The 25823-nt window shown below is 52.1% G+C and overlaps 8 protein-coding genes across 8 annotated transcripts; 4 read left to right on the top strand and 4 right to left on the bottom strand.

The window, feature by feature from the left end:
- Positions 1 to 156: 156 nt before the first annotated feature.
- Positions 157 to 1002, top strand: ALTATR162_LOCUS1953 (uncharacterized protein; the record flags this gene model as incomplete). The annotated part of the gene is made up of 5 exons (XM_043309555.1): positions 157 to 232; positions 284 to 331; positions 381 to 481; positions 535 to 680; positions 729 to 1002. 5 exons carry the CDS (start codon positions 157 to 159, stop codon positions 1000 to 1002), a joined length of 645 nt encoding a protein of 214 aa, XP_043165490.1.
- A 1406-nt stretch (positions 1003 to 2408) lies between these two features.
- On the top strand, positions 2409 to 3137 carry ALTATR162_LOCUS1952 (uncharacterized protein; the record flags this gene model as incomplete). Its single annotated transcript, XM_043309554.1, has 3 exons — positions 2409 to 2593; positions 2683 to 2954; positions 3031 to 3137. 3 exons carry the CDS (start codon positions 2409 to 2411, stop codon positions 3135 to 3137), a joined length of 564 nt encoding a protein of 187 aa, XP_043165489.1.
- A 2099-nt stretch (positions 3138 to 5236) lies between these two features.
- ALTATR162_LOCUS1951 (uncharacterized protein) lies at positions 5237 to 6471 on the bottom strand (the record flags this gene model as incomplete). The annotated part of the gene is made up of 2 exons (XM_043309553.1): positions 5237 to 6358; positions 6415 to 6471. The coding sequence occupies 2 exons, from the start codon at positions 6469 to 6471 to the stop codon at positions 5237 to 5239; spliced, it is 1179 nt and encodes a 392-aa protein (XP_043165488.1).
- A 1297-nt stretch (positions 6472 to 7768) lies between these two features.
- On the top strand, positions 7769 to 10158 carry ALTATR162_LOCUS1950 (uncharacterized protein; the record flags this gene model as incomplete). Its single annotated transcript, XM_043309552.1, has 2 exons — positions 7769 to 10014; positions 10062 to 10158. The coding sequence occupies 2 exons, from the start codon at positions 7769 to 7771 to the stop codon at positions 10156 to 10158; spliced, it is 2343 nt and encodes a 780-aa protein (XP_043165487.1).
- Positions 10159 to 10784: 626 nt separating this feature from the next.
- Positions 10785 to 11336, bottom strand: ALTATR162_LOCUS1949 (uncharacterized protein; the record flags this gene model as incomplete). Its single annotated transcript, XM_043309551.1, has 1 exon — positions 10785 to 11336. One exon carries the CDS (start codon positions 11334 to 11336, stop codon positions 10785 to 10787), a length of 552 nt encoding a protein of 183 aa, XP_043165486.1.
- A 1000-nt stretch (positions 11337 to 12336) lies between these two features.
- ALTATR162_LOCUS1948 (uncharacterized protein) lies at positions 12337 to 14109 on the bottom strand (the record flags this gene model as incomplete). The annotated part of the gene is made up of 5 exons (XM_043309550.1): positions 12337 to 12534; positions 12593 to 13084; positions 13148 to 13658; positions 13727 to 13827; positions 13885 to 14109. The coding sequence occupies 5 exons, from the start codon at positions 14107 to 14109 to the stop codon at positions 12337 to 12339; spliced, it is 1527 nt and encodes a 508-aa protein (XP_043165485.1).
- A 912-nt stretch (positions 14110 to 15021) lies between these two features.
- On the bottom strand, positions 15022 to 21007 carry ALTATR162_LOCUS1947 (uncharacterized protein; the record flags this gene model as incomplete). Its single annotated transcript, XM_043309549.1, has 3 exons — positions 15022 to 15379; positions 15432 to 20750; positions 20805 to 21007. The coding sequence occupies 3 exons, from the start codon at positions 21005 to 21007 to the stop codon at positions 15022 to 15024; spliced, it is 5880 nt and encodes a 1959-aa protein (XP_043165484.1).
- Positions 21008 to 23802: 2795 nt separating this feature from the next.
- Positions 23803 to 25617, top strand: ALTATR162_LOCUS1946 (uncharacterized protein; the record flags this gene model as incomplete). Its single annotated transcript, XM_043309548.1, has 5 exons — positions 23803 to 23874; positions 23925 to 23962; positions 24012 to 24037; positions 24090 to 24857; positions 24908 to 25617. The coding sequence occupies 5 exons, from the start codon at positions 23803 to 23805 to the stop codon at positions 25615 to 25617; spliced, it is 1614 nt and encodes a 537-aa protein (XP_043165483.1).
- Between the last annotated feature and the right edge of the window lie 206 nt (positions 25618 to 25823).

Here is a 25823-nt window from a genome sequence, read left to right as displayed (position 1 = left end):
TTTGGTGGGGTTGCATGCGGCGGAAGGAGCCACCGGCGAAACGTGGTGCCGATTGGTTGCGCTATCTGCAACTTCATTTTCAGTTCGAACTTTTCGCGAAGCTCTAGACCAAGCTCACCTTTCGCGCACCGATCCACATTCACCACAACGAACAACATGGCATTTCGCGGTACTCCTCGTGGCGGTCGCGGCGGCGGCTTCGGCGGACGTGGCGGATTTACTCCTCGTGGAGGTGTGTGGCATGCTCGAAGCTATCGACGACTTTTCAACTAATGCGCGACAGGACGCGGTGGCATGGGAGCCTCATTCGGACCCCCAGACACTGTCATCGGTACGTGTAGCGATTGAGCAGTCAAGGAAACCGCTAACAGCCATGCTAGAGATGGGCAAGTTCGTTCACGACTGCGAAAACGAAATGTTCTGCGAATCGATAAACACCAAGATCCCATACTTCAACGCGCCCATCTATCTGGAGAACAAGGTACATGCGTCGCGATCGAGAAAAACGCGGACAACGAGCTGACCAACCTACAGACGCCCATTGGCAAAGTCGACGAAATCCTCGGCCCGTTGAACCAGGTCTACTTCACCATCAAGCCTCAAGAGGGCATACAAGCCAAGTCCTTCAAGGCTGGCGACAAGTTCTACATTGGAGGCGACAAGCTGCTGCCTCTGGACAGGTAAGCCAATCTAAATGGTATTAGGAAATTTCGCGCTGATCAATGCAGATTCCTTCCCAAGCCCAAGCCCGTTGGTGGTGTTACGAAGCCTAAGAGGGCTGCTGGCGCCGGTCGCGGAGCACCCCGTGGAGGTTCTCGCGGCTTTGGAGGTCGCGGCCGTGGAGCACCCCGAGGACGTGGCGGACCCCCTGGACGTGGAGGTAGTTTCGGTGGCCGTGGAGGAAGTGGATTTGGCGGCCGCGGTGGCGGCGGTGGTGGTTTCTCAAGAGGTGGACGCGGTGGTGGTGGTGGTTTTGGTGGACGTGGACGAGGAGGATACTAAGTGCCTCGGACTGGGACGGCAAACACCTCTTTCGGAATACGCTGGCAATGCGCAACCGTTTGCGCTGCCGTTTCGGCTCGATCCTACGACTACCTACCGATACCATGATCATTTGAGGCGTTTTGGAGTTGATGGGACCACTGTATCATGTCTAGACATGGCGCCTTGCTATGGACACTCTGTGAAGGGTGCGCGAGTTATATTTTCTAGTCAAATTACTCTGAAGTTCAACTTGCCCGATGCACTTGGGCGACTGAATCCTTCTCCAGAGGAGGGTTCTGCAATAGCGTCCGTGCTGAACAAGCTCGGAAGGTGATGCAAGTTGAACTCGTCAAGTCAGCTACCAATGGTTGCGAAGAAGCAGACCACGTACTACAGCATGTTCCATCTCGATAACCATTATTCTTTGATCATATCATCAGGTGATGCATTCAACCACCGCCGCTCTGACAAACTACGGCTGAGAGGGTTGAATTTCAAAACATTTCATTTCAATACATGCTTGCTATACACAGGGTAAGAGCAGAGTCCACTCTCTTTGAAAATCATCCAAGCATCTTTTCAGTATGAAATTGGAGTGCAGATTGTCTAAAGCAGCAGAAGATCCGATGGCTAACCTCGGGATTATCAACATCAGCAATATGCGCAGATCGACTATTCGAAATGTTGGAAAGGTTACTCGCAAACATTAATCCAGACGTCACAATTGTTTAATGTTTGAAATATCCTAGATGGCCAATGTTCCAGGTTTTTAGCAATGGCTGTTTTTGCCGCGCCCAATAGTCTCGTTCCCAGCCCCATCCAAGTTTGGGAGGCTGGCATGATGGTTCCTCGGACCACAACAACAGGGGCCTTCGCAATTTCAGCATCTTGTAATTGCAATTCCCATCATTCCCGTTTCTGCATCTTTGCAAATATCATTCCCGGTCTTCCTACCCATAACAATAACATCCTAAAGGAAGTTGTTCACCGTTGAGGCACCTCCGAGACCTCCGCATCCCTCCCCGCAACACATTCTCACGTTGCTGAGGCTACCCGTAACGTCATCTATCATCCGACGCACTTCTCGACCGCGCGTGCAAAGACTTGACATACCTTTGCGACAAAAGCAATCGAGCACCGGGAGCAAAAAAGCATCCGCCTCTTGTGGTATAGGAGAAGGGAGACATTGCGACAGCGCCAAGTCCCAAGCCCAATCTACGGATAGGCGGCATCGTAAATCAAGGACACAAGGCTCTGTATCTGGAGGCGCAAGAGGTCTGAACCTGAAGGAACATCTCGCCAGCGGACAACCACCATCGCGCACATCGAGCGCAACAATATCATCTTCCTAGCGCAAGCTCGACCACAATCGCATACTCCAAGCCCCTCTCAACTTAGCCGCCGAGACACGACAGACAGACACAATGGCACGCGCAGGACATTCAGGCACAGTTGTAGGGTCAGCGATAGTAGTACGGGAGAAGTACTACTGGCCCGACTTACAACTGAACATGTGGACAATTGTCATGCTGGCAACAGCCGGAACAATTTTGGGAATCAATGCGCAATTCATGGCAATACAAGATCGAATGGGATTAGGAACACCATGGTATGCCCAATCCGCAAATTCCGATTTACCCAACACGGCAAGAAGGGAGGACATGTATTGTAAGACCATTGTACTGACAAACTTCACAGGATCATGCCCTACGGCGTCACGGTCGGCACACTGGCCATAATCTTCATCATCATCGAAATTGTCTTCATTGCCCAACGAAGACTCCTCCCAGGCACTATGATGCTACTCTCCTTTATCCTCCTTGTCCTCTTCATTGCCGGGATAATCGGAACCGCCATACAACTCTTCGCCGGACCAAACATCAACAACCAATGCAATACATACGTCTTCAACGATGACGCAAGTGGGCCGAATATGGATACATTGGCGTTTTTGCAGCAGAGGAACATCTGTGAGTATTCTCCCGGCCTCCACAACCAACGTTGTGGCTTGGAATTGTGGGGATCCATGTGGCTAACTACGAGTAGGTCAATGCTGGCAAGCCGAATTCGCTTTCTGGATCATTGGTAGCATATTCCTCGTGTGGATGATGGTCATGGCCAGTCAAGTCAACTCGAATCAATATGCTCGATGATCTGAGGACCTGAACCTACCGATCTACTTCTCTTCTTGGGACTCTAGTCCGTCTACTTTGTCTTTACTTTTTGCTGCCTCAGAGAATGGGTCATGTGTATATGAAAGAGCATTATTGCGTGTTTTCTAGCAGTAGCGGCGGCGTTATACCAATATTCTTTTTCTTTCTTCATCACGAGATACCGAAGGGATGCACACGATGGAAGGAAGGAAGGAAGGGAGGGAGGAAGGAAGGATGGATATATGATAGGAGCGATGGGCTTTCCAACTGCCATAATCGTACGATGAATGGAACCAAATTAACATCTTAAATAATACCTACTACTCAAACTTGAAGAACATATTCGTATCTAAAAAGTGCCAACATGCTATTAGACCATCGGGAAACAAGGGTATGAATACTTCCTAGCCGCAGGGTAGACAGGTCTTCTTTACCATGAAAATTGGAACCTTCCGGGCACTGGCAGCATCCAACATGCAAATACCGATAAAGAAACGACCGGTACCGCGAGTTCACTTGCATCTCGTTCTCTCCGCGGAACCTGAAAGTAGTGCTATAAGCACCAAGCCCAAATCCATTATAGCCAGGGCAAAATACGAACACGGACATGTACCACCGAAAGCAGGTTTGTGTAGAATCCCATTTCCAACGAAAGCATTCCCGGGTCTAGTTCTATCCGGGGATGGAGCCGCGGGTCACGCTGGACATGAGGCTAATACTACGGAGAAAGAACAAAGAAGATGATGGTCAGAAAAAAAGAATTCCGTCTCCTTTGCACCCACAGCCCTGGGAATGCGAAAGTGTGTGCTGCGCATGTGTTTCTTTTCCCGAAACCAAATGTTGTGTTGACGATGATGAAAGCTTCACCGCACCGTTCCGTCCCATCACCCAGTCGACACACACACAAACACACACAATGCCTAAACCCGACCCCCATGCCGCAATCCATGCACCAAACCACCAACCACCGAATATGGCCTAAATACCCACTAAATCGGCGATCGTCCCGTCATCAATCCACATTAGTTTCCAGCCCCCCTCGTCTTACATCATCACGTTTCAATACCAGCCATGTCTTCCAGATCGGGACTTAATGGTAACCCTTGGCGACCAAGGGCAAGCCTCACCTTTCCATCATCATCAGCCAATCACAGTGCTTCAAAGTGGACACGAAGCTGGCACGAAACGCGTCGGCAATCCATGGAGCGCGTCGCTTCGGTTAAAGTTGATTGGTGGAGAGGTTATGCGGAGGTTAGGAGGTGGGGGCGTGTGGCTGGGCTTTATGAGTCTTATGTGGGCTTAAGTGGTTCGAGAGTGTTCAAGTTGTTCTGTGTCATGTATGTAAGGCACATGCAGGTAGTACTTTGTGGTGTGATGATCATGATGGCGTGCGGTGGTAACTTGGTAAGCTACCGCCCATGAAAGGGTGCATGAGCGATCTCCACTTTACCCCATCCTACGACACTCGGTTGATCATGTTCGCATTCGTCGCGTAGTCGTAGGACATGTAGTTATCGGAACTGAGGTGGTAGTAAAGGTGTGGCGTAGCAATGATTCGCTGTCAAGCACAGTCACCCGGCAGCGCAATGTATGCTAAGTACATTAGCGAAATCAGAAAACAGGTATACACGGCATTTATCGTTCAATGCGTTTTATTATTCGCCTATATGACCATACCCCAGAATGCAAATGCATCTTTGTAGGTGCCTGGCTAGTCTTTCGGTCCCTGTCTACCAAAATCGCATAACGTGATGCTCTTGTACTATGCTGTACTGTGCTGATAGCAAACAAATGAAACGGAAAATAGCTTAGAATACAGTTGCTCGAAAAAAAAGAGTGCAAATGGGATATGTAGGAAACGTATGCAGTATAATGCATGGATTGTGTCAATAATGCCTTCCATAATCCAGAAGGAGGCCAAGCCTCCGTAAACGCCATGCTTGTCAGAGAATCCAAATGAACAGAAGGGAAGCCACTCGATAGCAGCAATGGATGGAATAGTAGGTGTGCGATGCATTGAATATGCTCAATGCTGCCAGGGAGTCGTTGCGTCGTGCCCAAACGCTTGCTGGGTTGTATATGGTGGGTAATATGGATGTTTACGAGATCAGTTCACCGCCGAGGTCCATGCCGAAGCCATCTACTTTTCCCATGTGAGCACTCATGTGCGAAGTGTCACCAGATGGAACGATGTTGTCAAAGTTGAGATGACGTCGTGCTTCCCGGACAGCAGCGGGTGTTCGGGCGGCAACAGGTGTGCGGTTCCACGATGAAGCATTTGCCTGCGCCGGACTAGGCGACATGTTGAGGAATTCTGCAAAGTTGAGGTTTGTTGAGGGTGTCGCAAGACTAAAGCCTGTATAGTGAGAGCCACCACCACCGGGTGTGGACATCATCGACGAGGGAAGAGGTGTGGCTTTTGGTGGCGGAGTCGATGGGGCCAGCATTTGCGGCTTCTGGTGGCCGGGTCGGACCGGCGTCGGTGATGTAGCTAGGTACATCAAGAGGTTTGCATCGTCATCCCCTTGTTTGCCTTCCCGAGCTGCGCCGGCAGCATTGAACCCGCGTTGTCGAAGACGTGCTGAACGTGCAACGTCCGGGGGCGGTGTGCGTGGGGCTCTCGGGGGCGATGATTGAAAGGAGGATTGGAAGTGCGATCTGTTGAGAGAGAAGGATGTGATGGGTAGGTCTTCGTCGTCGTCTTCAGACAGTAGGGGTGAGTGCGGGTCGGGAACGGTCGAGGTTTCCGAGACGAAGGATAGGCTCGGGACGTGCTGACGACCGAAGCGTGCATGTCTGCGATGGTATACAGGCGAAGACTCGGGCAACTGGAAGTTGTTCTTCCACGATGTGGCAGCGCTGGTGGCAGTCCTAACTTTGACACGGGCATGGTTGCTCGATGCTGGGTACTTTGTTCGGTCGTAACGAGGGCGCTTGTTTTGCATGTAACTGCCGGTGCTGACGGACCGACCAACAGAACGTCGAATATCGTCTGAGAAGATGGGCGCTTGGAGTGGAGAGGAGTCGAGGACGCTGGGTTGATAGAAGCGCTCCGAGACGCTCGATACATCCGACATGGCTTCGTTGCTAGAGCCGGGGCGTTTGCGCTTGCGCTCAACACCGTCGAGGACAGGTTCAATGGCATCCAGACTGAGGCTCTCCCAGCCGTTCTTCATCTTGACGTTGGCCAGAGCGAGGCGGTTCTGCAGCGTTCGAGTCATCTACAGGGCACAATGTTAGCAAACAAGGGCGAGGGGCTGAACATGGGGAGATGGACCTTTGAGACCTGAGCCCTTCGCAGGACCTTGCTCGCGACTTCATCCTGTTCAGCCATGGTGTAGCAATTCACTGAGAGAGGCGTGTAGGGGGGATCGAGCCGATGATATGGCCCTTTGGACGTCTCACTAGAGTTGCTACAGGCGAAACAGCATGTGGGCGGAGCTGAGGTGACGGTCGGCAAGGAATGTGAGGAGTTGGCGATGCAAGTGGACTAGCTTCAAAGTCTGCGGCAGCACAGGCCCCGTGCTTGTCAGGGCGTTGTGGGAGTGATGATGAAGTCAAGGTGCTAGGAGTCGCAAGCGGCACAAAGGCCTTAGTGACCCCATAGCGGGCTCCTATCCGGCGCTGGAGCCTTGTCCGAGTGCGCCTGCAACAAAGAAAACCTATGCTGCTGAGAGTTTGGCGAGGGGCAGGGGTATGCATCTGGTGGCTGCGGTAACATGGCTGAGTAAGGCATCGATGGGCGTATGTATGGTATGGTAAGGTATGGTAAGGTATCAGCAACGTCCATCTTTGGGAATGTTTCAGACTGGCTGCATGCCATCGTCGGGGAACGGGCGCAAATCCGTTGATTCTGAAGCTACACCAGATGAGTGCGCGGATGACGACGTGCAGAATCTGTGATGCGTTCGGAGCACCACATGTGCCCTCACAGCTCACATACATTGCATCTGTGTGTCAATTGTGTACAGCTAGCCTACCATGCCAGCAACAGTCGACGCTCACGATAGCAATGACAATGGCAGTACACATGTCAGATAGCGAGCTGCCGTCCCGAAGCGGCTAGAGGACGGTTATGCGGCCAGGCCAGGCCTTCGCAACGTCATTTATCGAGTCGGGACGTCGCGAACCCTCACCATGCGCTCGTCTCGGTGCAACCCACCATTCTATCCAGCTTGCTTCCCGCAGTTGCGTATCAAGGCCCAATTCTTGCCAACTGACCCTTTTGGAAGCCTCTAGCGCGACCAGCAGAACTGCCTATTTGGTCCTGCTAGCTTGCATCACCGCAGCACTTCACGTCGGCGCCCTCTCCACCTTGACATTGCTGCCTCATTCGACAACACCAACTTTCTTTGCTCTCTCCCGCCATCGTGCATATTCTGCCTTCACTCGCTTCCCGCATGCATAGTAGCATAGCTATTGTCAGTACAGCCTCCCATTCGCTTGTTCCCACCCTACAGTGACTATCACGCCGTATTACGCGTCCCCCAAGCTCTCCATAGCTCCACAATCGCGCCCTCCTTGTCGCTCGTTACCTACGCCTATGATTCAATAATTGGACAAGCTTTCGAACTCATCTTGAGCACCTTCAAGCTTCACGTTCGGCGCAAACCAGCGCAGTAGTTGTCACGATGCCGTCTTTCCTCAGAAACCTTGGTAGGAAGAGCAGTCGCATGTCCAAGAGCGGCGACAGACCAGCAACCGGTACAGAGGGCCATAATGGCAACGCCGTAACCCGCCGCGTTTCCGCTTCTACTGTGAACTCTTCACAAGTCGGCTCGTCGTCGCCTTCTACTACCCCAGCCACCTCTACCACGGACGAAGTCAACACCCAAACCAAAGACCTCACCAATGGCCCTACGCCTGCGCCTGCGCGACCTCAGCGACCGACTGTCGACCCTGTGAAACGCTACAGCATCAATGGCTTAGCATCGCCAACCTCGACCGGCTCCAACAGCTCGTTTAATAGATCATCGCTCCTCGCGCCGCGCGTCTTGTCCGTCTCGGATAACTCATGGGTACACCAACAGGTACTGCTGATATTCGGTCAGGTTGGAGAGGCACAGAGCAAACCGCTGGACGGCACACTCACGGTTAATCACCATCAGGGCCGCTTCCCATCTACTTGCTGGCCGGTACACGATTCCTACTTCAAAGCCTTGGTGCACCTGGAGCCCGGCTGCAACAGAATTCGACTCGACTTCGCCTCGCCCAAGGTCTCTTCGCTAAACACCTCGGTGTCCGCTCATGCTTCTTTCATCAACATTAATTACCTCCCATTGTCGCAATCGCCGCCCCTACAGCTTGCAATCATATTGGGTCATGATTCCCCAGGTACATACGACGCTCCACCCGAGCGCATCGAGCGAGAAGGAAATAGCCTAGAACTTGCGACCAAGAAGTTCCGTATGGTTGCATACCTTTGGCAAGCCTTTACTGGCGAACAGATGAAGCGATATGGATTCGGCCGACGCTGTTTTCGTTTCGAAGACGCTTGGGAGCCTGGAACGCTAAGCTATCAAGATTGGGAGCAGAACCAATACCGAACGCAAGCAAAGATTCATGTCATCCGCTCACGGAAATCTGTTGCAGAGATACGCGATCTGGAACGCGCCCAGCAGTACGGCCCAGGAACCAAGAAAAACGAGCTTTTCGACATTGCCATAGAAGCCTGTAGAGACTATTTCCCCATGGTACCCGGTCAGAAGCATTACGTCGCCTGTCTATTTCTCGATACACATTGGGACACAAAAGAGAAGACAGTCCGAGGACATGCGGCTCTAGGCGGAGGAACTGGGGATTTACAGCTGGCCATCTTCGGCTCTCATGCGCTTCACAGCTACCCATCAAGCATCGAAGAAGTTTTCCAAGCTTTCCAAGATTGCACAAAAACCGATACTTCATTTGTCGCGAATGACTGCAACGAGTCCGGAAGCAATTGGGAAGCTGCCAACATAGGAATTGGCGCCCATCTCCATGAGACAGGGCATCTCTTTGGTTGTCCTCATCAGGAGTCGGGTGTAATGTTACGCGATTACGTTACGTTGAATCGCACCTTCACCTGCCGAGAACCTTACTCAACACGCACCAAATCATCTGGCCAGCGGCTAGTCCTCCCAAACGATGAGTGCAGATGGCACAAACTCGATGTATTACGTTTCCGATTCCATCCTTGTTTCCGGATACCTATCGATAACCCAAACGTCAACGGAGATGGCAGTGTGCAAGTGTGGACGGTTGATATTAGTCAAGGCGGCGTCATCGCGACCTCCAAATCGGGCATCGCTTGGGTCGAGCTTTACACGGAAGGAGAGGAGGTCTGTCACCACTGGAAAGAGTTTCCTGAGCAGGACAACCAGTATCCACGACAGGTTACACTGGAAGAAGGCACGCTTCGTTCCCTATTACCCAAAGAGAAGCAGAAATCGCGCTTGAAGCTCGAGGTATACTCTGCTGGTGGAGGCAAGCACGTTGTTGAGGATTTCAGTCAGCTTTCCAACCAAAAGAATGCCCGTGTCAAGATACCAGATGGTCGATGGGGTTACCGCGGCGGCAAACTAGGTTACTCGCAGATGGAGGGTTCACAGCCACAGGAAGTGATATTCGATTACGTTCACATCCAGACCAAGCTTTTACTCAGCATCAAAGTTTACCATGGTTTCGCCATGGATGGATTAGAGTTCGTGTATGAAGATACGGATACCCAACTCTTCGGCAAGCGAGGAGGCAGCATGTCTGAATTTGCACTAGATACGCGAAAAGGAGAGCTGTTGCTGGGCTTTTCTTTACGCGCCGGACTATGGATTGATGGCCTACAGATACTAACAAGCTTGGGAAGGAAGAGCGAATGGTACGGAAACCCGAATGGTGGCAGCGGGTATGTATAGATCCTTTTCAAAGCAAATGCTAGCTAACAATGTCCAGGCACACGCTCATTCCTCCTCGCGGCTACACCATCGGTGGCCTATCTGGCTCCTGCGCACAATGGCTTGACGGGTTCTCGCTGATTATTACGCGGTGATCGCACCACTGCAGCTTGATATATTTTCCTTGTTTCCGCTTGCGGTCGTCACGTCGCCCACATCATAATAGACGTCCCTGTCGTCAAGCAGCTACCACAAGATACGATGGTACCGGGCTGCAATTATCCTAGACGAAGTTTCTAGACAAGCTACATTGATTACTGGGACCGAGACATCCCCTTTGGCATGTTTGTACACGCCCGTACCGAAAGCCCGTCTCCTTGTAGGTACCAGGCTGGCATCGGGTCTATTGGATCAGAAGCTGTCTGGTTCCTGCTGTGTTGGTTCAGCAAACTTGATTCGCAGATTTACAATCATGATACCACAGTCATTGAACTTGACTTTCTCTGTAATAGTAACAATTTCAATAGAATTTCCGAACACTGCGGAATCTCCGTCATATGATGGTCATTTACAAGTGCTTCACATGCAGATTCGGTTGAGCTTTCTACCATTGTTTCATTGATAATAGGGTATCATCGTATTTTGTACGCCCGCTAATCGATCATAGCATCGTCATGCAAGCTGATCTCTGTGTACAACCAAGTTCCGCTACTCCCATCGTCCGAGCAAGGAGGCCCATGTGCACAACACACCGGACCGCTTTCCTCCGTGAGACCATGATCTAGGGCTTGGGAATCTTAACACTCTTGCTGACCATCAAGCATCCATGAAGGATGAACATGGCAACAACGGGATGAAACTCAAACGCCGTGCCCTCAAGCCAAAGGCCCATGGGAACCTGTTCCAGCGTCCAGCCCTTGTACACCCAATACGCCATAACTTGCACGATACCCAGCGACATGGGAATGGGAGTGCCCTCAAAGTACTTGCTCTTGCCCGTCGCATCCTTTGGCACCATAGCAACGGTGACATTGAACCTGGCCAAACGTGTAAGACCGCAGAGCACGAAGAAGCTCAGGAGTAGGTGGTCGACGGGTGTGCGCAGACCGAGACAGAAGGCAGCAGCGGCGGGGCTAACGCCAAACGAGACGAGGTCAGCCAAGGAATCGAGTTCCTGGCCCATGAGCGACGCCTTCTTGCGCCAGCGGGCGACTTTGCCGTCCATGAAGTCGAAGAAGAGACCGAGGGGGATGAAGCCGAGGGCAAAGTACAGGTTCGTGTAGTTGAAGGGGTCCGACTGCGTGCAGTAGCGGAGGGAGGAGAAGATGGACATGACGCCGCAGAAGCCTAGAAATTAATCCTGTCAACACCATGCCCTTAATCCCCTTCGCTGAACAGCCCAAGTCTATTCTTCTATTGAATGTGCACTGTATCGCAAAACGTACCATTGAGCTCCGTAATAAAATCAGCCAGATGCAAAGCCCTCACCAGAGAGAAATGCCCAGCTTCCTGCGATAAAAGCCTCGCCTGCTTGTCCTGCGCTGTTCTTCTTATTAGCCTTCTGGAATCCATATGCGACGATTGCTGATTTTTCTGCCAACATACCCTCACCCTTTGCTGGTGGCATCCCGTCCTTGGGCTGCGGCTCTCCGCCGTTCCGTCGCTGCGACATTGTTTGTCAAGGTTCTTGTGTTTGTGTTGTGTAGTAGTCGCTTCTGCTCGCTCAAACGAGGTCACGATAACAGGAGGATACCAAGTACTTTTGTTTGCGCAAGGTGGAATTTGGAAAAGAGGGAAGTGCGGGAAAGTTAAGGGTCTAGGTAGGGTTGTTGCATGGAGAAAGCTTGTTGTTGGTGTGAGCAGGCGGGCAGTGACGTGCCCTGCGCAATTCGGCCTAGATCAAGGCTGGGGGGACCAACGTCATTTTCGTCCTACGCAAAACTTCCGCGTTGCTTTGCACTGCCCGGCTCAGCCCCATGTGATTTGCCATGTGCGACGATTGGCTGCAATATCGGCAGTCATGTCCGGTAGATGCCAGCTTGGATAATGTATCGAATGCAAGGAGTTGCGTGTCTACTCGGACTTGTTTGTAGCCTTTGAAAAGTGACGTGTCTGTAGTCAGCACACCGTGCAATCGTCTTTGGAGTTTATGTAATGTTCAAGTTGCAGCAGATGAGCTATTATGCATTACGAATATATCTATATAGCAAGGAAATTGTACAAGAAGTATATCATACATTTACACAAGTCATCACCACATGCTCGAAGCCTTGCTCGAAGCCTTAAACGCCGCCCTCATGCCGACAATGACCAATGCTCGAGACGCTTGTAATCTACTTTCGCCTGCTCACGATCTTGGTGATGGCGTGTCTTATGATAGTGCCAGCCTTCTCTGTCTCCTTCTTCGTCAGACCGCTGGTCACACACACTTTGAGTGCAGGGGTAGGTTGCCAGCCAGCGTCGCGGGGGTTTAGTCCAAGACCGAGAGGAAAAGACTTGAGTCGTGTTATGAGAACGCCGTTTGCGAGACACTATGGTTGTCAGCACACTATCCCAGATCAACCCGGAATACAGTATCAGGAAACGTACCTCGTCGACAACTTCTCTGAAGATCTGGTTCTGATCATCAATGCTCAATTTCTTGTTGTCAATGACTTCGTCTTTGAGAACAAGCAGCATGATCGGGTTATCTCCCGAACTACTGCACCTGACCCAATCACTCCTGGGGTCCAGTTGTCCCCTCATCGCCTTTACATTTTCCCTGAGTCCCGCCAGGATATCCGGTTGTTGTTGTAACAGGCTGATGGTCTCACTGGCTGTCGTACTCAGCAAAGCAGGGAGGGCAGCGGAGTAGGTATAAGACGCGGAGGAGATGCGCTGGTGCTCAACGACTTCCTCGTTGCCGGCGCAGAAACCTCCTGCCGCACATAGGGGGCCAGAGAGCGAACCGATAATCATGTCTACTTCTGCTGCATCGACGTTTTGCGCTTCGGTGACGCCGCCGCCGGTGCGACCGAGGACGCCGTAGGACCAGGTTTCGTCGAGAATGAGACGGAATTTGTACTTGAGTTTGAGTTCAATCTGGTCAAGGTGTTAGCCAATTCATCCACTTTCCTCTTCAGCATGGATATGTGATGGACGCACAATCTTTGGCAGGTTCACCACATCCCCAATGTTTTCGAACAGACCCTCGGTGATGATGAAGCGTCTAGTAAGCGGCTTCTTTGCCTGCTCCTTGACAACCTTCTTGAGGACATTCTCTAGATCGTCCATGTCATTGTGTTCAAACCACCTAACGGTACTGCGACTAATCTGAATGCCCTTCCTTGCAGCAAAGTTGAGCGCACGGTCCGCCACAATGATGTCTCCTCTCTTGCTGAAGCTGGGAATCACACTGCTTATCGTCGAGAAGGATTGCGCATAAATGATGCAGGCGGGGACACCAAGATGTGCAGCGACGTCGGCTTCGGTCTTCATGTGGACATCTTGTGTACCATAGAAACCAGGGGGGCCACAGGGGCCGACGCCGTATGTGCGCAGGGTCTGGATGGCCTTGTCTTTGAGGACATCGTTGGAGAGGAAGTTGTAGAAGTTGTACGAGGCAAGGTTCGTTACGGTGCGGCCATTGGAGAGCTTCGACTTGGGGCCGGTAGGTCTGCGCGGTGCTTGATTAGCATTGGTTCGCAACCCTGGAGATAGCATTGGGGCTGTAGGGGGTCATACCCAACAATAATGGGTCGCTTCTCGTTTTCTAGCTCTTCGAGGGCAGTAGTAGGTGCAACAAGCGGTTCTGGGGTCCAGTCTTCGACCAGTTCATCGATCTCCTATTTGCTCGTTAGCCTGCTATGTCTACGCATGTGAATTTAGGGCCAAGAACGTACAGCATCGGTGAGCTGCACTTTCTTCTGCGTGCTGTATTTGGGTGCAAGCAGATAGCGGACTGCGAAGAGGAACAAGAACAGCTCTATCGCGCTGCGAACGGGGTCGTTTTGGTAACTCGACTTGATATAGCGGACTGCGATGGCGGAGCCTGGTATGCGATTGAACTGCGCATTGGCATCGGTGAAGAAGCGCGCAGTGGCATTCTGTATTTCGTTGAGGTCCATGATTGCTAGTCGTCTTGTGGCTGACGGCTGTTCAGGTCGTCAATGTTACAGGTACAAGTCATGTCGGGGGTTGCGGCGAAGCGCGGAAGTGTCAACCGAGAACGTTAGCAGGGACGCGAAACCATGTAAATTAGTCGTGCACGCGGAAACACGACTAACGTGTGCTCACGAAAGACCACTTTCAACAGGCTAAGAACGCTACAATACAGTGCTGTTAACAAAACTCTCTCGCTCTGTTTTCTTTGTTATCACATCACTTCTATTCTTTTGCTGTTGTAGCGTGTGGATGCTTCAAAGTAGGGGAAAGCTTGTTGTTCTACTCTCTGCTCGCACCATCGGCCGACACACATGAGGTTATTGGGCCACGTACAAAAGCTATCTTTAACTAGATTTTTTTTAGTAGCGGAGTCAACCACAGGCCTATGCGATAAAGTTTGCTACTAAAATTCGCGTGGCTTGAAGTTGTGACTCCATGTTACAAAAGTGTGTATCGCTGCTCGTTAGACCGCATCTCGCATTAGCCAAGATCAGTGATTCGGCAAGAGTAAGCAAACAGCCCCACGCTCTACATGTAACAATCACTTAACAAATGGAGAAACGGGATTCTTCTTCAGATATCTATATATTCATCTGCAATGCATTCACTCTCTAAGATGTTCGCCTTCCCATGATAAACCAAACAACCCTTCGTAGTATATGTGCAGACAAGTCCGCGCCTGAGGCGGACATCAGTGTTCAAAAAAAGAGAAGCAGGGCGATGGAGCCCGCTATACAACGCCAAGAAAACGAAGGAAATGCTGTAGTGAATATTACAATCATTATGTGACCAACCAAGTCGCTGCGCTCATGATTCGCCAATATTGTACAGTGCAGGCTTCGAAAGCAGAGCACAACGATTCGCAACGTCTGCTTTTAGTATGCCATGTACCGGCGGAATCGACGAGCGGCATCGTCGGTCGCAGCAGCCCCGCCACCGCCGCCGCCAGTTGCGTCAGCAGCTGGGTTCCATACTGGGCACGGTCGGTTGTCGATACACCTGCCAGTAGGAGTGTTGGTAGTGTCGTTGTTGCTGTATCCCGTAGGCTGCATGATCTCCATTGGCAACGAGTTGCCAATGTCGAGCTTGATGTACTTTCCAGCGACAATCGGGCCGACGATTAGAACCAGGAAGACGACGAGGAGGACAAAGTACAAAATGGCGTAACGGATGACGCGACGCTTGCGAAGCTTGGTCTGCTTGAGCGAGTAGATGGGAGGACGGATCTGGCGACTATTGAATGTTAGCGGGAGTTCATTAGGAAGAGTGTGTAAGAGGAACATACCTAGGGCGCAGCCAGAACAGCATGACAGAGTGACCCTTGTCGGCGTAAGGAATCAACAAGACCGGAAGCATGAAGAAGAGCAGAACGTGACCGAGAATGAAATCTGCGGCGAACATGCCCAACTCGGTGATCTTACAGAGGAATTCACGACCAGGTTGAGAGATGGTGTGCCATCCCATAGTGTACCACTTTCCTGTCCACCAGGCAATGTTGGAAGTGTCGCCCTTGAACTCACGAGTGAGGGCGAGAGCGATGATAAGCTTGAAGATGAATCGCTGAATGGCGACAACAGCGATCATGCCAGACAATGCTCTTGGGAAGCTGAAGCCCTCGAGGAACATGAGAACAACGAAGAAGATGAGGAGAACGAGGACAGCAATGGCGTGAGCAATAGCAGCCAGGACAGCTCCGAACTTCTTGCAGCACATGCTGAGAAGGGGACCCGCGCAACAAGCCAAGGCGAACATGCCACCCAAAACACCGGCGTTGATGGCAATAGGACCGAAGGCAATGATTGCGATGCGAACAAGGGCACCAGATTTCTTAGGATCATCAAGGTTTGCTGCTTCGTCTTCTTTGTGGCGGTTGTCGTTGACACCGGTCTGGGCGTTGATGAACAAGAAGGGAATGAGGGTAATAGCGACCAAGACGAGCGGTCCAAAGATTTCAGCCAGGAAGATGTTGGTGAAACGAGCACGAGGAACATCGCCAGAGAGTTTGGCAGATGGGTCACCAAGAATCTTGCGCTTGAAACCAGTGATACGAGTACGCGAAAGACGGCAGTATCCGATCCATGAGGCACTGTGAGATCGAGTGTTACCACGAGACAGCCAGCGAAGGTACTCCCGGTAGTCGATGAAGAAGTCGTCCCATGAGAACTGGTGGGGGTTGAAGAGGAATGGTGCCAGGCACAGGGACAACAGGGACGCCCAGAAGTAGATGAGCCATGGTCCCCAAACTGTAATGGTGGCAAACAGCAACATCATCAAAGAGCGGGCACCAATGTAGATGGAAGGACCAGCGAATCGCGAGAACAAGATACCGAAAGGAATACGAGCAGTCGCGAAACCACGACCGGTACCAATGTAACGAGCACCACCATATGACAAATTGGTGTGCAGAGCGTTGGAGTAGATCTGAGTGACGAAAACCTCGAAGAAGGGCGATCCGGATGAGAAGTGCTTGGCAAGACGAGTCGCGGCACGCCAGAATCCTCGCTCAGTCAACTCTTGAACCACAAGGGGAACGAAAGAGATGAAGAAGACGATGAAGATGGACACGATACAACGCGCGACCCAGTCGAATACAGGAACCAGATTGGCACAGCCGTTAGGCCATTGGGGATCGGTAATGGGGAGATCCTTGTTGAACTGGCAGAGAATCGTCTCATGGTTGAGCGCACCGAGATGGAGGAGGACGAACATGAAGCACTGGACCGACAACATAATGAACATGTTGTTGATGTGGAAACCGGGATGGGCGTAGTAAAAGGACAGGAAACGGTCGAGAGGTAGTTGGGTACCCATGTAGTAGTACTCGCGAGACAACATCTGCTCTCCCATACCTGTACCAATCTTGGTGGTGAAGTTGAGCACGGATCCGAAACCAAGATCACGACCCTTACCACACTGGTAGTACTCGCAGTGCTTTATGCGTCCACCACGAAGAAGAGCATTCATACCAGCGTAAATATCCTCGTTGAGATGGAGACCCTTCTGAGCCTTGGAGACACCACCACGAGTCGTCATGAAAATGCCGTTGAGGAAATCAGGATGACCGTAATGAAGCTTACCACCGATTTGAGCCAGTGTACGAGCGAACATAGTACCGAATGTTTGTTCCTTTCCAGCAGCGATGTCACCAAGGATACCAATGTTCTCGGAGAAAATGTATTCACGGGCTCCGAGAATGGCGACAGGGTTGAAGTTCGCGTTAGGAAGACCAGGGGTGTAGGGCGAGACGTTGTCGGTTGTCATTTCTTCGAATTCGGCGAGAACACTGCGAATCTTCAGACACTCCTCAAGGTAGTTGTCCTGGTTGGCGTCGATAAGCTGGATGTACTCTCCACGGTAGAAGATGATAGAGTGGTTTTGGTTGTCGGACTTTCCATCACCAAGAATGGGGTTACCGGAGAGTTGGATGCGGAACTTGGGACGACGCATGCCGTTGTCCATGATCTCAGAGTGACCGTCGATAAGAGCAGAATAGATGCGGGGCTCCTCACCCTCGTTTGCCGGCGGCTCTTCATCCAGGTAGGCAATTTGGAGATCAGGATAAGCACGGAGAAGGAACTCGGTGTTCTCACGCTCCTCCTTGCTGAACTTGGCGTAACGCTGCATAGATACGCAGATCTTGTACTTGCGCCTGGCCATGCGCTCCAGTTCACGCTCAAGCTTGTCGGAGTTGCCGCCGAACATCTGTACGACCTCAGGGTTCTCAACACGATAGAGAAGCTTGATAGCACGGCTGTAGTTCATGAAACCAGAGATGGTGCGGTAGAGAGTTTGCGAGCGAAGAGAAGCCCAGATACGAGTGCGGAGTGTGTACTCAGGAGCAGCCGACTTGAAACCAATACAGTAGAAAGGAAGATCGTCGATCTTGCTCTTAGCGGTATCCTTCTCGCCCTTCTCGTCATCACCGTTGAACTGGGATGTCTCGTCGGCAAGAATCTTGGTGTCCTTGACGAAGCAGTCCCACTCGTGAGGGTGCAATTGCTTGAGGTACTCAAGAAGAGTGACACGGGAGTATGGCTCATCCTCACGAATAATCTCACGAAGAGACAACAAGATCTTTTCACCATAGTGAGGAATCAAGACAGTGAATGTGGGCATGTTGTCGACGGGAAGAGGCTCAGGAATGGGAGTTGACAAGGACTGAGCAAAGAAAGAGATACGACGCTCGGCCTCGCTCTGAGCAGGGAAAAACTCTGTCTTGAAAGAGTGATCTTCCTGGGAGACGAAGAAAGTAGGAGCACGTAGGGTGCGCTTGCCCTCCTGTTCAGAGGGAACCTGGTGGTAGAGGAGCTTCTGGACATGGTCGATCGCAAGGAGATGCTCGCGGTACATGGAGATGACGACGGCGTTCCAAATCTGGGAGATGAGGACCTTGGGCTTGTACTTGATCTCCATGTCGGTCGTAGCGAGGACCTTTGAGTAAATACGCTTTGGCAGACGAGAGAAGATGTTCCTCCAGGGTGTCCAGATGGAGACACCAAGGTAGAACGACCGGGAGACGGAGAACAACATGTTTGCAATGATGTACCAAAGGTAGGAATCCAAGAAGAACAGGATCAAGTCCATGAAGTACATGAGACCAAGCAAGATTCTGGGCTGGTACTTGCAGAGAATGTCGCCGAAAATAGCATCTCCCAGGCAGTCAGGCTTCTTCATGTGAGAAAGGATACGAATGGGATCCTTGATCGATAGAGTCAAGAAGAAGTAAGACTCAGCAAGCTTGGCGGCGAAGACCAAAACCCATAGGCCGTACGACATCCATTTATCGTTGCCGGTAAGACGGGGGTAGCTGGCAGTGAATGTCTGACTCGCGACGTACTTGCGAGAGTTGCGTGTCAAGTAGCTACCGAAGAGGCCGCCGATGGGCATGAGCGAGAAGAAGATGTACGTGACCAGAGCAATCGCGAACTGTACACCTCCAAGAACGTTGGCGATGGTACCAGTTTGCTTGTCCAGACCGAAGATGTACACACTGGGAGCGATGTTGACGACGAAAACCACGATGAGGAACAGAAGACGCTTGGTCAGATGCTGAGCACCGGCCCAACGGCGTGGTACGTAGCACCACTCGCAGATGGTAGCAAAGATCTGGATAAAGGACGCGATAGTACCACCAAGAGCAACTGCGGACAATATAGCAGCCTTTGGAGGCTTCTGGTCTAGTTGTTGCTGGTAACCCTTGGTGTAAAGAGGCTGCGAGTTGTACGATGTGTAGAACCAGAAGGATGTCAAATGGATGACCCAGATACGGTTGAAGTTGATGACCATGTGGAACCATGAACGACGCTCATAGTAGGTCTTGAAGAAGACCTTCTTCCATAGGACATCCTTCAACTTGAGGTAACGCTCAGCCGGTGGGATGTCAACAAGGCGAGACTTGTCCTCGAAAACGATGCGCTCGAGACCCTCAGGGTACCAGAACAGCTGATTCATATCGTCGTATCCGATAATGGCTGCGTGATCACGTTCACGGCGAACGTACTTGCCATCTTGAATTTCGTAACCTTGGTCACGGCAGTACTGGTATAGCGGTGTGATGACCTGGTTGAGGTATGTAAATTCCTCGATAGGTTCGGTCTGCGCTTGTCCGGCAGGCGAGTTCAGCCAGTCGTCGGCACACTTGAAGATGAAGCACATGAGCTCAGGCATAAAACGGACCTGGTTAGCCTCTCCCCAACAGAGTAGGTAGAGAGCAACCTGGCGCACGCGATCGTGTTGTGACATGCGGTTCATGCGGGTCTTCCAGCGATATTCAGCAGCCTCGAGACTGTTGTCGCCCTCGTAGGCGTCGAGAGTTTCCTGCTCATTGCCTGGATTCTCACCGGCCTTCTTCTTGGCGGCCTTGCGAGCCTTTCGGGTCCGGCGATTGGCCTTTCCGAGGTTCATGTTGGCAAAGCCGACGGCATCGTCGAGATCCAGGTGAGCAGCGAAGTACCATCGGCGGTAGTTGGCATTCTCTCCACCAATATAGTCGGCGTGCAGAGACAGAAGAGCCTGGTTTGGCGACATGCGGGAGGCACGCGAATCGAGCAAGGTCATAAAGTGATCGTACATGTTGCGCATGCTGTCACGCTGGAAACCGAACTTAGCGGTCAAGTCCAGGAAAATGTCCTCGATCTCCTCCTTGGTGCAGGGAATCTGAGCTTCAGCGGTCCAAGCTGGGTAGGGCTCGCGAGACCTTTGCCCAGCAGGAAGGGCATTTGAGTAGTCCATGCCGTAGATGGGCGTCGAAGCACCAGAGGAGCGGTTGCCACCGTATGAGACCTGAGACGAAGGAGGACGGTAACCACGGTTGCCCTCGGCGTAGCTGTTGTATCTCTCATCGCCGCGGCCATAGTAGTCCATGTCGGTGGCGCGAGCCATATCGGAACGCATGGTGAAGTCACTGAAAGTTTCAGAGTCCTCCTCGGAGTCGTGTTGACGACGGCGGGGTTGCTGGCCGTTGGCGGCATAGCCCTCTTGCGCACCACCCTGGTCGTAGTACTGGTCGTTGTAGTACTCATCTTGGTAACCTTGTTGACCCCGATCGTCATAGTAGCCGTTTTGTTGATAGTTGGCGCCCTGCTGCTGGCCATCATAGTAACCTCTGCGGGTCTGTTAGCAATTGATCGTGTAGATAGTGAGACGTGGTAACACGCACTGTTCGTCATAATAAGCATCGCCATGTTGGCCCTGCTGCTGGTACTGAGCGCCATGGGCGCCGTGGGCGTCATGCGCGTCGTCGTGGTACTGGCTATACTGGTCGTCGTGGTAGTAGGCGTCCTGGCCCTGCTGGCCCTGGGCGTGGCCTTGAGTCTGGCCGTAGCCGTCGTCGTATTGGCCTCCCTGCGGATGTCCGGACATCGTGGGAAGCTATTAGAGAGGGATGTAAAATCTGCGAGACGATCTGTCAGTTATTGTCGCACGAAAAGTTGCCAATGCTGAAACAGCGGGTGTTGCAGGAACGGCTGTACCTCAAACAATGGGCATTAGGAGCGGCAGAGTCGAATTGCTTGGAGTAAGACTGCCGCAAGATACGGTTGATGGTGGCTGCACTTGGGTGCGGGTGTTGTTGAACGAGTGTGTTGTGAGGAAAGATCGGGCAGTTTGCTCGGTGTTAAGTCCAGGAGCGGTGATCTCTCAGTAGCACAGCGGGGGTTGCTCGTGCCTGCTTTGTCGGCGAGAGTCTGATGTTGTGGTCGTAACTAGCGAGTGGAAAGCTGGTTATGCAGCCGTTTCGTGGTTGCCAGGAGAGACGCGCGGCGAATCGGCGCTTGTCTACAGCTGGGGCGAAAGTTGGAATTAGGCTGGGTTGAAGTGGCGAGTAGCGGCTCTCCTCTTCAAGTGTCGAGAGAGCAGTCGGCGAAAGCACTACACAACCTCAACGCAATGAAACGAGAGGCAATGTAGAAGAAAACGGACACAGGGGGAAGAAGTGGTGGGTGAGTGAGCGACAGTGTGGAATGCGGAAGGGCAGGCAAAGAGCCTTTTAGCAGCTTCCCCTGAAAATGAAAGGCACGACTGCCAAGCTAGCCTAACGCCGTCAGAGACGCTGCGCATGGGTCCCCTTCGCTTGCATTCACTTCCCGATATTGAGTCGCCCCTCTAAAAACGGCATGGGAGATCATGGACGAATGCACACTACAAAGATGCATCATTGCGCTCACTCGAGCAGCATGTGCTCTGATCTGCTGTTCCCGCTCCTCTTGTCTCCTCGAGCGGTGGCAGGAGGCCGCTGGGAAAGGAAACCAGACTATCATGCGATCTCCGATCTGGTTGGTTATCGATAATACCCGTTTCCGAATATACCAACAAAGACTTTACCACCCTGCTTGCCGTGAACCGGTTTTGATGCTGCACCGCTCTGGGTGAATGGCTTGACAGCTGGCTGCTACCACTGTCCCTTGCCCTTCTCCGCTTCTGCTTGCCTTCAGCCTCGTCGCATTCACGTCACGACTGTCTCCCAGCCATGGACCAACAGAGGCTGCACCGCACGGTACCAGAGGCCCGCGCTGATCAAACCACGACTAGCGACCCGGCAGACCAAATCATTCCCGCCATCTTCGCCCGCTGCTCGACCGGCGCGATAGCTACGATAAGTTTCTTATCTGACATCCAATCGCGACGTGGCGCGCTTCCGCAACGCCCTAGCCTAGCTCATCTTCAAGTCAACGGTGCTTGGTGTCGCAATGCAAAGGGGGCTGACGGCTGCCAGTCGCTGCTAGTGCTTCTGTTGAGCCTGCCATAACACCCCCCAGTCCTTTTGCCCGCGGCGCCTGTATGTTTTGCTTCAGACGTCCAAAAGCCGCTGTCACTTTGCGCAGACGTGATTCTCCTGAGTCGTGCATGAATCGGAACGGCATCGCAGGATGACGGCATCGCTCACCGCACGCAAATCAAGTCGGCATGGCCCCTAGCATTAGTGGGCTATAGTAGACCGCCCGGTTTCCAACGTCGACAGCATAGCAAATGAGCCGGCTACAGAGCGACCAACTTGGAACCCAAGACCGGGGTAGCAATTAACCTCATGATTACGTCTGCATGCAAACTCTGTACATCTCGTCCTCTGACCTTACAACAGCCTTATCGATACATAAATAATCGCGCATCATCCTTGACAGGCACAATAAGCCATAAGTGCAAGCATTACTCTCAAACGCTGTCGGGGACGCCAGCTCCCGGCCCGAAGCATTGCCGCCATGCCAACTTGATGACTAATGGCCGTCGCATCGCAGGCAGCGAACACCAGCTCAGCTGCATTTGTGTGTGCGTGTGCGCATCATGGTCCATTGGCCGCCTCACGGCACGAGCGAGCTCGCCCACCTACGCCTACGTTTCAGCTGCACAAACTGTGTGTCGTGTGCCTCCGAGCCTGAAGTACCGTTGTTGGTGAAACTCCACGAGGCTGTGCAATCAAGCATGGACGGCCTTTGTCCATATCCCGATAGTCCCCAAGATCATGATCCACAGTCTCGACTTCCGCCGAATTTCTCGTATATTCCCATACGGCGCACCGGGACCGTTCGGCACGCGTACCTTGACATCTGAAAAGACGCGCTTCAATTTAGCAACATGATCCGCAGTGGGGCATCAGGCGGCTCTCAGTGGGGTGCACGAAATTGCGTGTACGTATGCGTCGAGACCTCGATTCTTGACTCCGGGCCGCGCTGACAATTCCAAAATGCCATGATAGCTTGAGGAAGTGTTTGGAGAAGAGGCCGACTTTAACATCAAGCGCCTAATTCCAGAGCTCAACTCCCAGCGTAACATATCAACAGCTACTGTTGGTGTAACACAAGAATAGATAGGTCTTCAAGGCGCTCGGGCCAAGACTGCGAAACAAGCCTAGTATCAGGGGCACAGGTGAACCCTCGCGGATCCCTCTTGGAATGCTTGGTTGACCCTACATTTCTTCACTCATTGTGCCTCAGAGTCGTTTCTACACTCACTTTTCTGTTTTACCAGTCCGTCTTTACGTCCTTGAATAATTCATTTTTCGCATACAGCCTCGTTCGCTGTTGCGCCACACTCATTCATCTCATTGCATCTTGTCAAACCATTTCTCTACACTCTTTAAACGTGAATCTCGGCGATTCAACCCAAGCTCTCGCCAACACCACCACAGCTCTTGGAAGCGGTCTTATACTATTATTACCAACATGCGCGGAATCTTTGCTACAGCGGCCCTATTCGCGGGCGTCCAAGCCGCCGTTGATCCCATTGTCATTAAGGTATGATGTAGTGCGACAGGAGCGACTTCCATATGTCTGACAATGCCTAGGGCCAGAAGTTTTTCCAAAAGAACAGTGGTGAACAATTGTAGGGGACACCAAGATACCAAGATTGAGCCAAGCTAACAATCATACAGTTTCATGAAGGGTGTCGCATACCAACGTACGCGCTTACTATAACTTTAGCTGCATAACATACCACTTACACAAAGCAGAGGAAGTCAACTCCAACTCCACAGCCGCCTCAACCGATGACATCGACATCACCGACCCTCTTGCCGACTCTGCAGCATGCAAGCGTGACATCGCTCAGCTCAAGAAGCTCCAGACCAACACCATCCGTGTGTACGCTATTGACCCTAAGAAAGACCATGAGGACTGTATGACACAGCTCGCAGACGCTGGCATCTATGTCGTAGCCGATCTGTCTGAGCCAGGAATGTCGATCAACCGCGACGACCCTGGTTGGACCGTCGAGCTGTACGACCGCTACACCAGCGTTGTTGACGAGATGATGAAGTACGACAACACTCTCGGTTTCTTCGCTGGAAACGAGGTCAGCAACCAGCCCAACAACACTGTTGCCAGCGCTTTTGTCAAGGCTGCTGTCCGTGACACCAAGGCCTACATCAAGAGCAAGAACTACCGTGAGATTGGTGTCGGATATGCTACCAACGACGATGCCGATATCCGTGAGAACATGGCCAACTACTTCGACTGCGGCGACTCTGATAGTGCCATCGACTTCTGGGGTTACAACATCTACTCGTGGTGCGGTGACTCCTCATTCACCGAGTCCGGTTTTGACGTCCAGACCAAGAACTTTGAGAAGTACAACGTCCCCGTCTTCTTCGCTGAGTACGGTTGCAACACTCCCCGCCCTCGTAAGTTCACTGAGGTCAAGGCTCTTTACGGCGACGACATGACCGGTGTCTGGTCTGGTGGTATTGTCTACATGTACTTTGAGGAGGAGAACGAGTTTGGTAAGTCCCTTCTGTTTCCAATGTACCGTTTTGCTTCTAACAGCTGCCAGGTCTCGCTACCGTCAAGAATGGCAAGGTTGAGACCAACGAGGACTTTGACAACTTGTCCAAGCAGATCGCCAAGGCCACTCCCGTCGGTGTCAAGATGTCCGAGTACAAGCCCAGCAACACCGCTGCCGCCGCATGCCCCAAGGTCACTGCTGGCAAGTGGGAAGCCGAGTCTGACCCCCTCCCTCCTGTCGCCAACGCCAACCTCTGCTCGTGCATGATGGAGACTCTCAGCTGCCAAGTCGCCGACGACACCGAGGAGGAGGATTTCGGTAAGATGTTCGGTTTCATCTGCGGTGAGAAGGATGGCGAGTACTGCCAGGGTATCAACAAGAACGCCACTGCCGGCCCCTACGGTGTCTACGGCATGTGCTCCAGCCGCGAGCAGCTCTCTTTCGCTCTCAACGCCTATGCCAAGAAGGTCACCGGTGGCTGCGACTTCAAGGGTCAGGCTACCACCAAGAAGGCTGTCGCTAAGCCCACTGCTTCTGGCTGCTCTGGTCTTCTCAAGGACGCCGGTGTTGACGGCACCGGTTCCGTCTCTGGCGCTGCTGCCAAGGCTACCGGTGGTGCTGCTGAATCTGGCTCTGCATCTGGTTCCGCTGGTGCCGCGTCCGGTCTCTCTGCTCCTCACTTTACTAACGGCGCTTTCGGCATGGGTCTGTACGTCGTTGCCGCTGTCGCCTCTGGCATGGCTATGATCTTGTTGTAAGATCTAGGACTGAGTAGTAGTAGACGTGGTAGAGATGGCTCGACTTGTCATTTATCTTGCATAGTTTGCGTTGGGTTGCGCTTATTCCCCTTGGGTTTGCTGACATCATCTTGAGTGTATGTCTCAGAAGAGTAGTGTCGTTTCTTTGGCTTAGGTAAAATTATAATAGTTTTGCTATACTTTTTGTATAGTGCACACTGAAATGA

Source organism: Alternaria atra (genome assembly GCF_907166805.1).
Source record: "Alternaria atra isolate CS162 genome assembly, contig: 21, whole genome shotgun sequence".
NCBI classification, from domain to species: Eukaryota; Fungi; Ascomycota; class Dothideomycetes; order Pleosporales; family Pleosporaceae; genus Alternaria; species Alternaria atra.
The sequence above is the reverse complement of the archived record's forward strand: the minus strand, read 5'-3'. Positions and strand labels throughout refer to the sequence as shown.